General features: G+C 46.2%; 1 protein-coding gene across 2 annotated transcripts; it reads left to right on the top strand.

The window, feature by feature from the left end:
- Nucleotides 1-1,745: 1,745 nt before the first annotated feature.
- On the top strand, nucleotides 1,746-13,713 carry LOC106592583 (derlin-1). 2 transcript variants are annotated; one of them, XM_045713506.1, is made up of 7 exons: nucleotides 1,746-2,120; nucleotides 3,428-3,539; nucleotides 7,256-7,320; nucleotides 8,826-8,852; nucleotides 11,890-12,038; nucleotides 12,139-12,249; nucleotides 12,494-13,713. In XM_045713506.1, the coding sequence occupies exons 1-7, from the start codon at nucleotides 1,968-1,970 to the stop codon at nucleotides 12,648-12,650; spliced, it is 774 nt and encodes a 257-aa protein (XP_045569462.1). In that variant the 5' UTR covers nucleotides 1,746-1,967; the 3' UTR covers nucleotides 12,651-13,713. The 2 variants fall into 2 exon arrangements, with proteins under 2 accessions (XP_045569462.1, XP_045569463.1); XM_045713507.1 differs by having other exon boundaries at nucleotides 1,748-2,120; nucleotides 3,428-3,586.
- The last annotated feature ends 532 nt before the right edge of the window (nucleotides 13,714-14,245 follow it).

Below are 14,245 nucleotides of genomic sequence, written 5' to 3'. Positions count from 1 at the left end.
TTATCAGTCTATAATTTTAATGGTAGGTTTATTTGACCAGTGACAGACAGAATAACAACAAAAAATCCTGAAAACGCATGTCAAAAATGTTATAAAAGGATTAGCATTTTAATGAGGGAAATAAGTATTTGACCCCTCTGCAAAACATGACTTAGTACTTGGTGGCAAAACCCTTGTTGGCAATCACAGAGGTCAGATGTTTCTTGTAGTTGGCAACCAGGTTTGCACACATCTCAGGAGGGATTTTGTCCCACTCCTCTTTGCAGATCTTCTCCAAATCATTAAGGTTTCGAGGCTGACGTTTGGCAACTCGAACTTTCAGCTCCCTCCACAGATTTTCTATGGGATTAAGGTCTGGAGACTGGCTAGGCCACTCCAGGACCTTAATGTGCTTCTTCTTGAGCCACTCCTTTGTTGCCTTGCCCGTGTGTTTTGGGTCCTTGTCATGCTGGAATACACATCCATGACCCATTTTCAATGCCCTGGCTGAGGGAAAGATTTGACGGTACATGGTCCCGTCCATCGTCCCTTTGATGCGGTAAAGTTGTCCTGTCCCCTTAGCAGAAAAACACCCCCAAAGCATAATGTTTCCACTTCCATTTTTGACGGTGGGGATGGTGTTCTTGGGGTCATAGGCAGCATTCCTCCTCCTCCAAACACGGCGAGTTGAGTTGATGCCAAAGAGCTCCATTTTGGTCTCATCTGACCACAACACTTTCACCCAGTTGTCCTCTGAATCATTCAGATGTTCATTGGCAAACTTCAGACGGGCATGTATATGTGCTTTCTTGAGCATGGGGACCTTGCGGGCGCTGCAGGATTTCAGTCCTTCACGGCATAGTGTTACCAATTGTTTTCTTGGTGACTATGGTCCCAGCTGCCTTGAGATCATTGACAAGATCCTCCCGTGTAGTTCTGGGCTGATTCCTCACCGTTCTCATGATCATTGCAACTCCACGAGGTGAGATCTTGCATGGAGACCCAGGCCGAGGGAGATTGACAGTTCTTTTGTGTTTCTTCCATTTGCGAATAATCGCATCAACTGTTGTCACCTTCTCACCAAGCTGCTTGGCGATGGTCTTGTAGCCCATTCCAGCCTTGTGTAGATCTACAATCTTGTCCCTGACATCCTTGGAGAGCTCTTTGGTCTTGGCCATGGTGGACAGTTTGGAATCTGATTGAATGATTGCTTCTGTGGGCAGGTGTCTTTTATACAGGTAACAAACTGAGATTAGGAGCACTCCCTTTAAGAGTGTGCTCCTAATCTCAGCTCGTTACCTGTATAAAAGACACTTGGGAGCCAAAAATCTTTCTGATTGAGAGGGGGTCAAATACTTATTTCCCTCATTAAAATGCTAATCAATTTCTAACATTGTTGACATGCGTTTTTTTTTTCAGGATTTTTTTGTTGTTATTCTGTCTCTCACTGTTCAAATAAACCTACCATTAAAATTATAGACTGAGCAAACGTACAAAATCAGCAGGGGATCAAATACTTTTTCCCCTCACTGTATCTGTATTTCCAGTCATGTGAAATCCATAGATTATGGCCTAAGGAATTTATTTAAATTGACTGATTTCCTTATATGAACTGTAACTCAGTGCAATCTTAGAAATTGTTGCATTTTGTGTTTATATTTTTGTTCGGTGTAAATCATTCAACATTTCAACTTCAATGGGGTAACATCAGATTCTAGACGTCCCAAGGATCCCAGATAGCAAGGACTGCGGCGCAAATTCGACAGGAAGTGAGCAGTTCAAGAGCTAGTCGCGAGAAGATTGAGGTATAATAAGAAGCCACGTCATGAAAACTTGACTGAGGAAACAAACGTTCGTGAATAATTGTTGTAATCGAAAGGGAATTATAACACAAGGGGTATCGTCAGTCACCACAGGACTTTGGGACTGTTCGTTTGCCTTTAGGCAATTCGTTGACTGTGGTCGTTTTGCCAAGATCGTATGGAAAGATGTCAGATATCGGGGACTGGTTCAAAACAATCCCGTTCATCACCCGGTACTGGTTTGCTGGGTCGATTGCGGTTCCCTTGATAGGTAAACTGGGACTAATCAGTCCCATGTACCTCGTCTTATGGCCAGAGAACTTCTTTCACAAATTTCAGGTGAGTTATGGGCAGTGGGGTTGTTTATGTGTGCTACAATTCGCTGTGTTGCTATGATAGCCTAGCATCAAGGCTAGCAGGCCTTGGATTGTACGAGGGATGTGAATTCAGTCCAATCATAAAACAAACAGGTTGGACTTCCGGGATGCGTGAAGACGCTAGTTCAATGATGGGTTAGCAGCATTTTCAATAGCAATTATGTACAAATTAACTACATGATTATTCCGAAAGGTTTGGTGAATATCTCACAAATATTTGATGTTCCAGCATTTGTTACAGGTTTGGTTGAGTGAGGTTTGACCAAAAATGTCAATACAATTCCAACAGGTGGCGCTATCACATCCATCTTTGGACATCCTCATCATAACTGGCACCTCCCACATTACATACAGTAGTCATTATGACTCTCAAGCAAGCAAGGGTTTCAATCATAGTCTTCTGACAGGTGGCGTCACACTAGACCCTTCTTTTGGTACTGGACCCCAGCTCTATGACCTGGATCACACACACACACACACACACACACACACACACACACACACACACACACACACACACACACACACAGTGGTGTAAAGTACTTAAGTAAAAATACTTGAAAGTACCACTTAATTATTAGTTTACTTTTACTTTTATTTCACTACAATCCTAAATAAAATGTTATTTTTACTCCAAACATTTTCCCTGACACCCAGAAGTACTTGTTATATTTTCAATGCTTAGCAGGACAGGAAAGTGGTCCAATTCACTCACTTATCAAGAGAACATCCCTACTGCCTCTGATCTGGCAGACTCACTAAACACAAATGCTTCGTTTGTAAACGATGTCTGCGTGTTGTAGTGTGCCCTGGGCTATCCTTAAAAAAATATTCAAAACATCTTGGTTTCTATTTGAATTTATTAATACTTTTACTTTTGATACTTAAGTATATTTAAAACCAAATACTTTTACTCAAGTAGTATTTTTTTGGGGGGGTGACTTTTACATTTCTATTATACTTTTCAAATGTTCTATTACAGTATCTTTACTTTTAATCAAGTATGATAATTGGGTTATTTTCCACCACGAACACATACAGGGTGGACAGTATCGGTTCTCGGCCCTGACAGCTCAGATGACTACTGGTTATCTTGTGAAGGCAGAGTAGGTTTCCATTGGTGATGCCACAGCTGGCACACCTGTGCTGGGCAGTCTGGGCTGTTCCATTCCTCCCCCCCTACCAGTTACTGCCCTGCCCCCCCCCCACCACCAGTTACTGCCCTGACATGTCTAAATGCTAACAGACTCTGTATCTCTCTCTCTACAGGTATGGAGACCAATCACCTCCACCCTATACTTCCCTGTGGGCCCTGGAACAGGCTTCCTCTACCTAGTGAATCTTTATTTCCTCTACCAGTACTCTACCAGGCTGGAGACAGGTGGGTTCACACAGTACTCTACCAGTACTCTACCAGGCTGGAGACAGGTGGGTTCACACAGTACTCTACCAGGCTGGAGACAGGTGGGTTCACACAGTACTCTACCAGGCTGGAGACAGGTGGGTAACACGGTCCTCTACCAGGCTGGAGACAGGTGGGTTCACACAGTACTCTACCAGGCTGGAGACAGGTGGGTTCACACAGTACTCTACCAGGCTGGAGACAGGTGGGTTCACACAGTACTCTACCAGGCTGGAGACAGGTGGGTTCACACAGTACTCTACCAGGCTGGAGACAGGTGGGTTCACACAGTACTCTACCAGGCTGGAGACAGGTGGGTTCACACAGTACTCTACCAGGCTGGAGACAGGTGGGTTCACACAGTACTCTACCAGGCTGGAGACAGGTGGGTTCACATGGTCCTCTAGCAGGGGCCAGTTCAGGACCATGTAATGTTACAGAACGTTCAGATACAAACCTTCATGTAGAATAGGGAGTTGTCAGGGAAACAGAATTAATAGATCTGTAACAAGGTTCAGAATGTTTCACATCACTGAGTAGTCCTATATCCCAGTGAAGACAGGTGGGTTCACGCCAGGTCACAGAAGGTGGGTTGACGCCAGGTCACAGAGGCTGGAGACAGGTGGGTTCACGCCAGGTCACAGAAGGTGGGTTGACGCCAGGTCACAGAGGCTGGAGACAGGTGGGTTCACGCCAGGTCACAGAAGGTGGGTTCACGCCAGGTCACAGAGGCTGGAGACAGGTGGGTTCGCGCCAGGTCACAGAAGGTGGGTTCACACCAGGTCACAGAAGGTGGGTTCACGCCAGGTCACAGAGGCTGGAGACAGGTGGGTTCGCGCCAGGTCACAGAAGGTGGGTTGACGCCAGGTCACAGAGGCTGGAGACAGGTGGGTTCAGGTCACAGAGGCTGGAGACGGGTGGGTTCGCGCCAGGTCACAGAAGGTGGGTTCACGCCAGGTCACAGAAGGTGGGTTGACGCCAGGTCACAGAGGCTGGAGACAGGTGGGTTCAGGTCACAGAGGCTGGAGACGGGTGGGTTCACGCCAGGTCACAGAAGGTGGGTTCACGCCAGGTCACAGAGGCTGGAGACGGGTGGGCTCAGGTCACAGAGGCTGGAGACGGGTGGGCTCAGGTCACAGAGGCTGGAGACGGGTGGGCTCAGGTCACAGAGGCTGGAGACTGGCTCAGGCCAGAGGCTAGCTATGGTGACAGTCTGCCAGCTCTCATTAGCCATTGTTATGTCTGAGGGTAAATAATACATGTTGAGCCTGTCATGTGGAGAGTTTAAAGAGCAGTGGGCTGGATTGGAAGCCATGCTGACAGGTACATGGTAGATGTGCTCCAGAGGCAGCAGGTTAGACAGCTAGACCCCCCCCAGGCCACACGAATAGACCCCCCCTCCCAGGCCACACAGCTAGACCCCCCCAGGCCACACAGCTAGACCCCCCCCCAGGCCACACAGCTATCCCCCCCCCAGGCCACACAGCTAGACCCCCCCCCCCAGGCCACACAGCTAGACCCCCCCCAGGCCACACGGCTAGACCCCCCCAGGCCACACGGCTAGACCCCCCCCAGGCCACACGGCTAGACCCCCCCCCAGGCCACACGGCTAGACCCCCACCCCCAGGCCACACGGCTAGACCCCCCTCCCAGGCCACACGGCTAGACCCCCCCCTCCCAGGCCACACGGCTAGACCCCCCCCTCCCAGGCCACACGGCTAGACCCCCCCCCTCCCAGGCCACAGGGCTAGACCCCCCCCATGCCACACAGCTAGACCCCCCCAGGCCACACCGATCACTTGTCGTTAGTGAGGCTCCATTTTAGACCTGATCTGTTACACAACATTAGGACTGTTGGAGTTAGGAGGAAGCAGACCGTGTCGTTCAGTACACATGGAGCTTTTTCATTCAAATCTTCTGATCATGGTGGGGCCAGGCAATAGAATATGATTGAAATAAATAATTGCGGTGTTAGGTCTGTATGTACAGTGTTTAGTGGTGTTAGGTCTGTATGTACAGTGTTTAGTGGTGCGGTGTTAGGTCTGTATGTACAGTGTTTAGTGGTGTTAGGTCTGTATGTACAGTGTTTAGTGGTGTTAGGTCTGTATGTACAGTGTTAGGTGGTGCGGTGTTAGGTCTGTATGTACAGTGTTTAGTGATGCGGTGTTAGGTCTGTATGTACAGTGTTTAGTGATGCGGTGTTAGGTCTGTATGTACAGTGTTTAGTGGTGTTAGGTCTGTATGTACAGTGTTTAGTGGTGTTAGGTCTGTATGTACAGTGTTTAGTGGTGTTAGGTCTGTATGTACAGTGTTTAGTCATGCGGTGTTAGGTCTGTATGTACAGTGTTTAGTGGTGTTAGGTCTGTATGTACAGTGTTTAGTGGTGTTAGGTCTGTATGTACAGTGTTTAGTGGTGTTAGGTCTGTATGTACAGTGTTTAGTGATGTTAGGTCTGTATGTACAGTGTTTAGTGGTGTTAGGTCTGTATGCACAGTGTTTAGTGGTGTTAGGTCTGTATGTACAGTGTTTAGTGGTGTTAGGTCTGTATGTACAGTGTTTAGTGGTGTTAGGTCTGTATGTACAGTGTTTAGTGGTGTTAGGTCTGTATGTACAGTGTTTAGTGGTGTTAGGTCTGTATGTACAGTGTTTAGTGGTGTTAGGTCTGTATGCACAGTGTTTAGTCATGCGGTGTTAGGTCTGTATGTACAGTGTTTAGTGGTGTTAGGTCTGTATGTACAGTGTTTAGTGGTGTTAGGTCTGTATGTACAGTGTTTAGTGGTGTTAGGTCTGTATGTACAGTGTTTAGTGGTGTTAGGTCTGTATGTACAGTGTTTAGTGGTGTTAGGTCTGTATGTACAGTGTTTAGTGGTGTTAGGTCTGTATGTACAGTGTTTAGTGGTGTTAGGTCTGTATGTACAGTGTTTAGTGGTGTTAGGTCTGTATGTACAGTGTTTAGTGGTGTTAGGTCTGTATGTACAGTGTTTAGTGGTGTTAGGTCTGTATGTACAGTGTTTAGTGGTGTTAGGTCTGTATGTACAGTGTTTAGTGGTGTTAGGTCTGTATGTACAGTGTTTAGTGGTGTTAGGTCTGGATGTACAGTGTTTAGTGATGCGGTGTTAGGTCTGTATGTACAGTGTTTAGTGATGCGGTGTTAGGTCTGTATGTACAGTGTTTAGTGATGCGGTGTTAGGTCTGTATGTACAGTGTTTAGTGGTGTTAGGTCTGTATGTACAGTGTTTAGTGGTGTTAGGTCTGTATGTACAGTGTTTAGTGGTGTTAGGTCTGTATGTACAGTGTTTAGTCATGCGGTGTTAGGTCTGTATGTACAGTGTTTAGTGGTGTTAGGTCTGTATGTACAGTGTTTAGCGGTGTTAGGTCTGTATGTACAGTGTTTAGCGGTGTTAGGTCTGTATGTACAGTGTTTAGTGGTGTTAGGTCTGTATGTACAGTGTTTAGCGGTGTTAGGTCTGTATGTACAGTGTTTAGTGGTGTTAGGTCTGTATGTTTAGTGGTGTTAGGTCTGTATGTACAGTGTTTAGTGGTGTTAGGTCTGTATGTACAGTGTTTAGTGATGACACCTATTACCTGTGGCTAAAATAAAGCTCTCTCTCAATTGAAATTGAAAGGGGCTTTATTGGCATGGAAACATGTTTACATTATAAACAAACAATCCCTGTATGTTTTCTTTCTTCCAGGTGCGTTTGATGGGCGACCGGCTGACTTTGTGTTCATGCTGCTGTTCAACTGGATCTGCATCGTTGTATCCTTTACCTGCTTATCAGCCTTCATCTTTTATGCAGCTGACAACTTTATCAGTCATAGTAAATCAATGAGCCATGCGTTCAACTTATCGTCACCGTCTGACAACCTTCAAAACATCAACTTTTCAGGAAAAAGGAACATACTATTATGAAACTTTAGACATTTTCAATAAATGTTTTGTGTCCTTGAGTCATGAAATGTTCAGGGAACATTGAGGGGAGTTACTGCTTTTAAATGAATGTAAAAAAATATATATATATTTGCAAAATTGGAGTTACAAGGTTTTCATCAGACAATGACGTTATGCTGTTTTGTCCATTGTTAAAGGTAGGCTAATAGTTGTTCATGTTTTGTTCCATGAACTGCCATTGTTTCTGCCTCTCCTGAGTCTAGGCCATGTTATAGTATGTGTTATTAGAGCTGCCCCCTGCCTGTTAAGCTGCCTAGCAACAGTTCAGCCCCTTTCCAGTAGCCTAGCTACAATCTGTTTCTCTGGACAGCCATGTGGTACAGGCAAACCAGGCTCTGTGTCTCTAGACAGCCAAACCGGGCTCTGTTTCTCTGGACAGCCAAACCCCCTGCCTGCTAGTGGCCTAGCTACAGTCTCTGGACAGCCAAACCCCCAGCCTGCTAGTGGCCTAGCTACAGTCTCTGTACAGCCAAACCCCCTGCCTGCTAGTGGCCTAGCTACAGTCTCTGTACAGCCAAACCCCCTGCCTGCTAGTGGCCTAGCTACAGTCTCTGTACAGCCAAACCCCCTGCCTGCTAGTGGCCTAGCTACAGTCTCTGTACAGCCAAACCCCCAGCCTGCTAGAGGCCTAGCTACAGTCTCTGTACAGCCAAACCCCCTGCCTGCTAGTGGCCTAGCTACAGTCTCTGTACAGCCAAACCCCTGCCTGCTAGTGGCCTAACTACAGTCTCTGTACAGCCAAACCCCCTGCCTGCTAGTGGCCTAGCTACAGTCTCTGTACAGCCAAACCCCCTGCCTGCTAGTGGCCTAGCTACAGTCTCTGTACAGCCAAACCCCCTGCCTGCTAGAGGCCTAGCTACAGTCTCTGTACAGCCAAACCCCCAGCCTGCTAGTGGCCTAGCTACAGTCTCTGTACAGCCAAACCCCCAGCCTGCTAGAGGCCTAGCTACAGTCTCTGTACAGCCATGTGGTTAATGCAGGTCATATGGATGGACAACACTACTCACATGAAAGGTCTGGTTCAAATATAGCCTCTGTTTTTCTACCCATGCTGCCTCAGTTACTGTGTTGTGGTTGCAGAACCTCAGTACATCTGGAATGGATCATTAGGCTCCTCTATGCTCCATGACAGAACAGTTCTGTTGTCAAGTCATCTGTTCCACTGCTCTTCCTTTTGGGTAACTAAAATGGAAATGAAGGTCAGGTCATGTGGCCTGTTTCTATAGAAGTAGAGGAAAGAGTTTGATTCAACATGTGTAAAATAATTGATCCTGACAGGAAGAATACAGGTTTCCTTAACATTGCTTGTGTAGATAACCGGCTTAATGATGGACATGCAGGTACGTTTCTTCTCCTTTGATTAGAATAATTAAGACCCGTTTCTTTTTTCATTTACCACCACGTTCCAAGACAAATAGTCCAACCCTGCATTAAAGGCTGTCAGCCCATCTCTACTGTACCTGGCAAGGATAGGCAAGGTTTTATTAGCTAGGGGTGTGTATGTATGTATGTATGTATGTATGTGAGAAAATTCACTCAAACTCTCTTTTGGTATTATTTTCCATTAGTCCATTGTTGATACAGTCCAAATATGTTTTGCATGTCAGCAATCAAGTTTTCAAGATAATGGACTTTCTAGAAGCAAAGTGTCACTGGCCACAGCATCATGATGATGCAAAACAACTTGACTGCTGACATGCAAAACATATTGGGACTGAATCAACAGCGGACTATTGGAACAATACCAACACATACTGTAGTTTGAGTGGATTGTCCCTTTAATCTGTAGAACATCATGTAAACTAGGTTCATTAAGAAGGTCGGATGATCAGACTGGTCCAGTTTATCACGACGGGCAGTTACTGTCGGATGGTCAGACTGGTCCAGTTTATCACGACGGGGAGTTACTGTCGGATGATCAGACTGGTCCAGTTTATCACGACGGGCAGTTACTGTCGGATGATCAGACTGGTCCAGTTTATCACGACGGGCAGTTACTGTCGGATGATCAGACTGGTCCAGTTTATCACGACGGGCAGTTACTGTCGGATGATCAGACTGGTCCAGTTTATCACGACGGGCAGTTACTGTCGGATGATCAGACTGGTCCAGTTTATCACGACGGGGAGTTACTGTCGGATGATCAGACTGGTCCAGTTTATCACGACGGGGAGTTACTGTCGGATGATCAGACTGGTCCAGTTTATCACGACGGGGAGTTACTGTCGGATGATCAGACTGGTCCAGTTTATCACGACGGGCAGTTACTGTCGGATGATCAGACTGGTCCAGTTTATCACGACGGGCAGTTACTGTCGGATGATCAGACTGGTCCAGTTTATCACGACGGGCAGTTACTGTCGGATGATCAGACTGGTCCAGTTTATCACGACGGGCAGTTACTGTCGGATGATCAGACTGGTCTAGTTTATCACGACGGGCAGTTACTGTCGGATGATCAGACTGGTCTAGTTTATCACGACGGGCAGTTACTGTCGGATGATCAGACTGGTCCAGTTTATCACGACGGGCAGTTACCGTCGGATGATCAGACTGGTCCAGTTTATCACGACGGGCAGTTACTGTCGGATGATCAGACTGGTCCAGTTTATCACGACGGGCAGTTACTGTCGGATGATCAGACTGGTCCAGTTTATCACGACGGGCAGTTACTGTCGGATGATCAGACTGGTCCAGTTTATCACGACGGGCAGTTACTGTCGGATGATCAGACTGGTCCAGTTTATCACGACGGGCAGTTACTGTCGGATGATCAGACTGGTCCAGTTTATCACGACGGGAGTTACTGTCGGATGGTCAGACTGGTCCAGTTTATCACGACGGGGAGTTACTGTCGGATGGTCAGACTGGTCCAGTTTATCACGACGGGGAGTTACTGTCGGATGGTCAGACTGGTCCAGTTTATCACGACGGGGAGTTACTGTCGGAGGATCAGACTGGTCCAGTTTATCACGACGGGGAGTTACTGTCGGATGATCAGACTGGTCTAGTCTGCTGTATCTTGTTTCACAGAGGGGCCGACAATCGGGGTGTGTCCCAAATGGCACCCTATTCCCTTCATTGTGCAGTCTGGTCAAACATAGTGCACTAAATAGGCAATAGGGTGCCATTTGGGACAGTTCCTCAGACAGCTCTCAGTCATCAGTCTCTGACAGCTAAGAGGCTAGTCGTCCAGGGGTCATCACAACCACTGTCATTTAGTGTAAACAAACTGGGCACTTCCGTGGTCACCGTGACAATAAGAACTATGCCATCTACAGCTTCAGTGCTAAGGTATCTCTGCTGACTGTCTGCTGCTGTGTCGCTGCAGCCTCTTGGCCAGTTGGTTTGGAAAAGAGGATTTATCTATAACCTACATTATTAGATAAAGCTAATGAATGAGGTTTTGGTCCACCTCTTATGAAATGACTGATTTGAGAACTACTATTACCTCTACCTACATGTACATATTACCTCGATTAACCGGTTCCCCCGCACATTGACTCTGTACTGTAACACCCTGTATATAGCCTCCACATTGACTCTGTACCGTAACACCCTGTATACAGCCTCCACATTGACTCTGTACCGTAACACCCTGTATATAGCCTCCACGTTGACTCTGTACCGTAACACCCTGTATATAGCCTCCACGTTGACTCTGTACCGTAACACCCTGTATACAGCCTCCACATTGACTCTGTACCGTAACACCCTGTATATAGCCTCCACATTGACTCTGTACTGGTACCCCCTGTATATAGCCTCCACATTGACTCTGTACCGGTACCCCCTGTATATAGCCTCCACATTGACTCAGTACCGTAACACCCTGTATACAGCCTCCACATTGACTCTGTACCGTAACACCCTGTATATAGCCTCCACATTGACTCTGTACCGTAACACCCTGTATATAGCCTCCACATTGACTCTGTACCGTAACACCCTGTATATAGCCTCCACATTGTTATTTTACTGCTGCTCTTTAATTATTTGTTTTATTTTTTTACCTAACACTTCTTTTTCTTAACTGCATTGTTGGTTCAGGGCTTGTCAGTCAGCATTTCACTCTATGGTCTACACACCTGTTGTAGTCAGCATTTCACTCTGTGGTCTACACACCTGTTGTAGTCAGCATTTCACTCTGTGGTCTACACACCTGTTGTAGTCAGCATTTCACTCTGTGGTCTACACACCTGTTGTAGTCAGCATTTCACTCTGTGGTCTACACACCTGTTGTAGTCAGCATTTCACTCTGTGGTCTACACACCTGTTGTAGTCAGCATTTCACTCTAAGGTCTACACACCTGTTGTATTCGGCGCTTGTGACAAATCCAATTTGATTTGAAAATATGCAAATGCTGTGTTTTCCAGCTCCTGATGATCCCGTTGATAATGTCGGTCCTGTACGTGTGGGCTCAGCTGAACAGAGAAACCATAGTCTCCTTCTGGTTTGGGACACGCTTCAAAGCATGTTATCTACCCTGGGTCATCCTTGGATTCAACTACATTATTGGGGGCTCGTAAGTAGTTCCATTATTTAGTCAACAATCCAACATGTTAGAACTACAATGTCTAAGTCATTAGTAAAATCCTAAATGTCTTGGTTGTTCTCATCTCCAGTGTTGTCAATGAACTGATTGGGAACCTGGTGGGCCATCTGTACTTCTTCCTGATGTTTAAATACCCCATGGACCTGGGAGGCAGGTCCTTCCTGTCAACACCTGACTTCCTGTGAGTTCCTCTGCTATTCTACCTGTCTGGTGTCCCAGTCATGTGTTGCTTTAATCCTGAAGCAACATGACGATTCCTTATACTACGTCAGAGATGTGTAATGCATGTCTGTTCTACACAAATATATTTCTACGTGAACATTCCTGCTGAACACAGCCTTGTTGTCCTCTGTGATTCCTTATTCTACATTTCAGAGATGCATGTCTGTTTTAATACAGTATGCTTTCTTCTGTCTCCTCTACAGGTACCGCTTCCTGCCCAACAGACGAGGGGGCGTGTCTGGGTTTGGAGCTCCACCCAGCAGGAGACCTGCAGCTCCTGAGGCCGGTGCTGGTGGTGGTGGTGGAGGTATGGGAGGACGTCATGCCTGGGGAGCTGGCTTCCGTCTAGGGGACGACTGAGACTGTCCTACTGAGTAGCAGGACAAAGACTCTTGTCTCCACAAGACTCTCCACTCCTCAAGACCACTGCCGATGTCCAAATTGTGCAGAAGAAAGCAGATTGTTTTTGTATCTAACTCCCGGGTAGAAATGATCAGCATGTTATTCTTTCTTTCAGTGCTCTCTTTTACACAAGATGCCATATCTGATTACACTGTAATTACAGGGCTCCTCCTAACCAGTGTGTTGCCTCAGCCGCAGCCAGCCTTTTCAGAGCGTGGGTTTGGCTATTTAGAAAAGCATTGTTCTGGGAGAGAACAGCCGAGCACTAAGGACTGGATTCTCTTTGCTCCTCTCTCCTTAAATAGAAGACGGGTAACAGCAACACTCACGCTGGCTGTGTAGATAGAGGCTCATATATAATAACACAAAACAATATATCTTCTTCACCCCCCCGGGTCTGTGCTGTTGTATGATCGCACCACCACACTGAATGTTTCTGTTTTGAATGGGGGAGTAGGGTCGAAGTTGTGGAAAAAAATTCAAATCTTCAACATAGTATAAAAATTCAATAGTGATGCAACAATGCAGTCTGTTATGAGAGAAATGCCTACAGTCTGTGCTCCCAGTAGATTGCTTTGGATCCATATAAAAGTGCAGTGTCATGGTTCTGTTTCTCCTTTGATTTAGCTCTGCAACATGGAAATTAAATGAAACTGCAAGATTTCATGAATACCCCCAGTTGGTGTGAAATGGGTATCAATTGTTTTCACGATGAGTGATTTTCAGTCAGAAGATGATCCAGTCTAAATAGCAGCACACTTGTCTTGAGGATGAAGAGTTATTCACCAGGGTTGGGGTCAATTTCAATTCAAGTTAACTGAAATTGTTTTTCCCCTCAGAAGCATTGAGGAAAAGGAATTTCCAATGGAATTGACCCCGACACACATGTACAGTGACCCTTGACCTTATACCAGAGGATGTCTTTTTTTTTTGGCTGGGTCTGCTTCTCTAACTTTTGTACTTGAGTAAACAGAACATAACTTCTCAGTTTTGTTGCATAAAAACATCTTTGAACATTGTACTGAAGTAATCAAATCCTGTGCATTTCTCCATCTCAATTGCATGTCTGTGGAACAAAATATTGTTAAAGGACACAGGAACGGGGAAAATGCAGAATAAGGCAGCCCATATACACTGAGAACACAACATTAACACTCTTTCCGTGACAGACTGACCAGGTGAAAGCTATGATCCTTTGTCATTCACTTGAATCAGTGTAGATAAAAAGGGGAGACAGGTTGAAGAAGGATTTTGGAGACATGGATTGTGTCATTCAAAGGGTGAATGGGCAAGACACAAAATGTGCCTTTGAACGGGGTACGCTCTGATGTGACAAGAGTTGCCATACTAGCTGGGTTTTTCCACGCTCAAGTTTCCCGTGTATATCAAGAATGATCCACCCAAAGGACGTCCAGCCAACTTGACTGTGGGAAGCTTTGTAGTCAACGTGGATCAGCATCCCTGTGGAACGCTTTCAACACCTTGTAGTCCATGCTCTGAAGAATTGAGGCTGTTCTGAGGGCAAAAGGGGGGTGCGACTCAATATTTGGTGT

The sequence above is a fragment of the Salmo salar genome, unplaced genomic scaffold, assembly GCF_905237065.1.
Source record: "Salmo salar unplaced genomic scaffold, Ssal_v3.1, whole genome shotgun sequence".
Taxonomy (NCBI): Eukaryota; Metazoa; Chordata; class Actinopteri; order Salmoniformes; family Salmonidae; genus Salmo; species Salmo salar.
This window is presented reverse-complemented; position numbering and strand designations above follow the sequence as displayed.

Coding starts and splice junctions, on each gene's coding strand:
- LOC106592583 (XM_045713506.1), top strand. CDS start 1,968: ATGTCAGATATCGGGGACTGGTTCAAAACAATCCCGTTCATCACCCGG. Junction 2,121..3,427: donor ACTTCTTTCACAAATTTCAG/GTGAGTTATGGG, acceptor CTCTCTCTACAG/GTATGGAGACCAATCACCTC. Junction 12,250..12,493: donor CTGTCAACACCTGACTTCCT/GTGAGTTCCTCT, acceptor TCTCCTCTACAG/GTACCGCTTCCTGCCCAACA.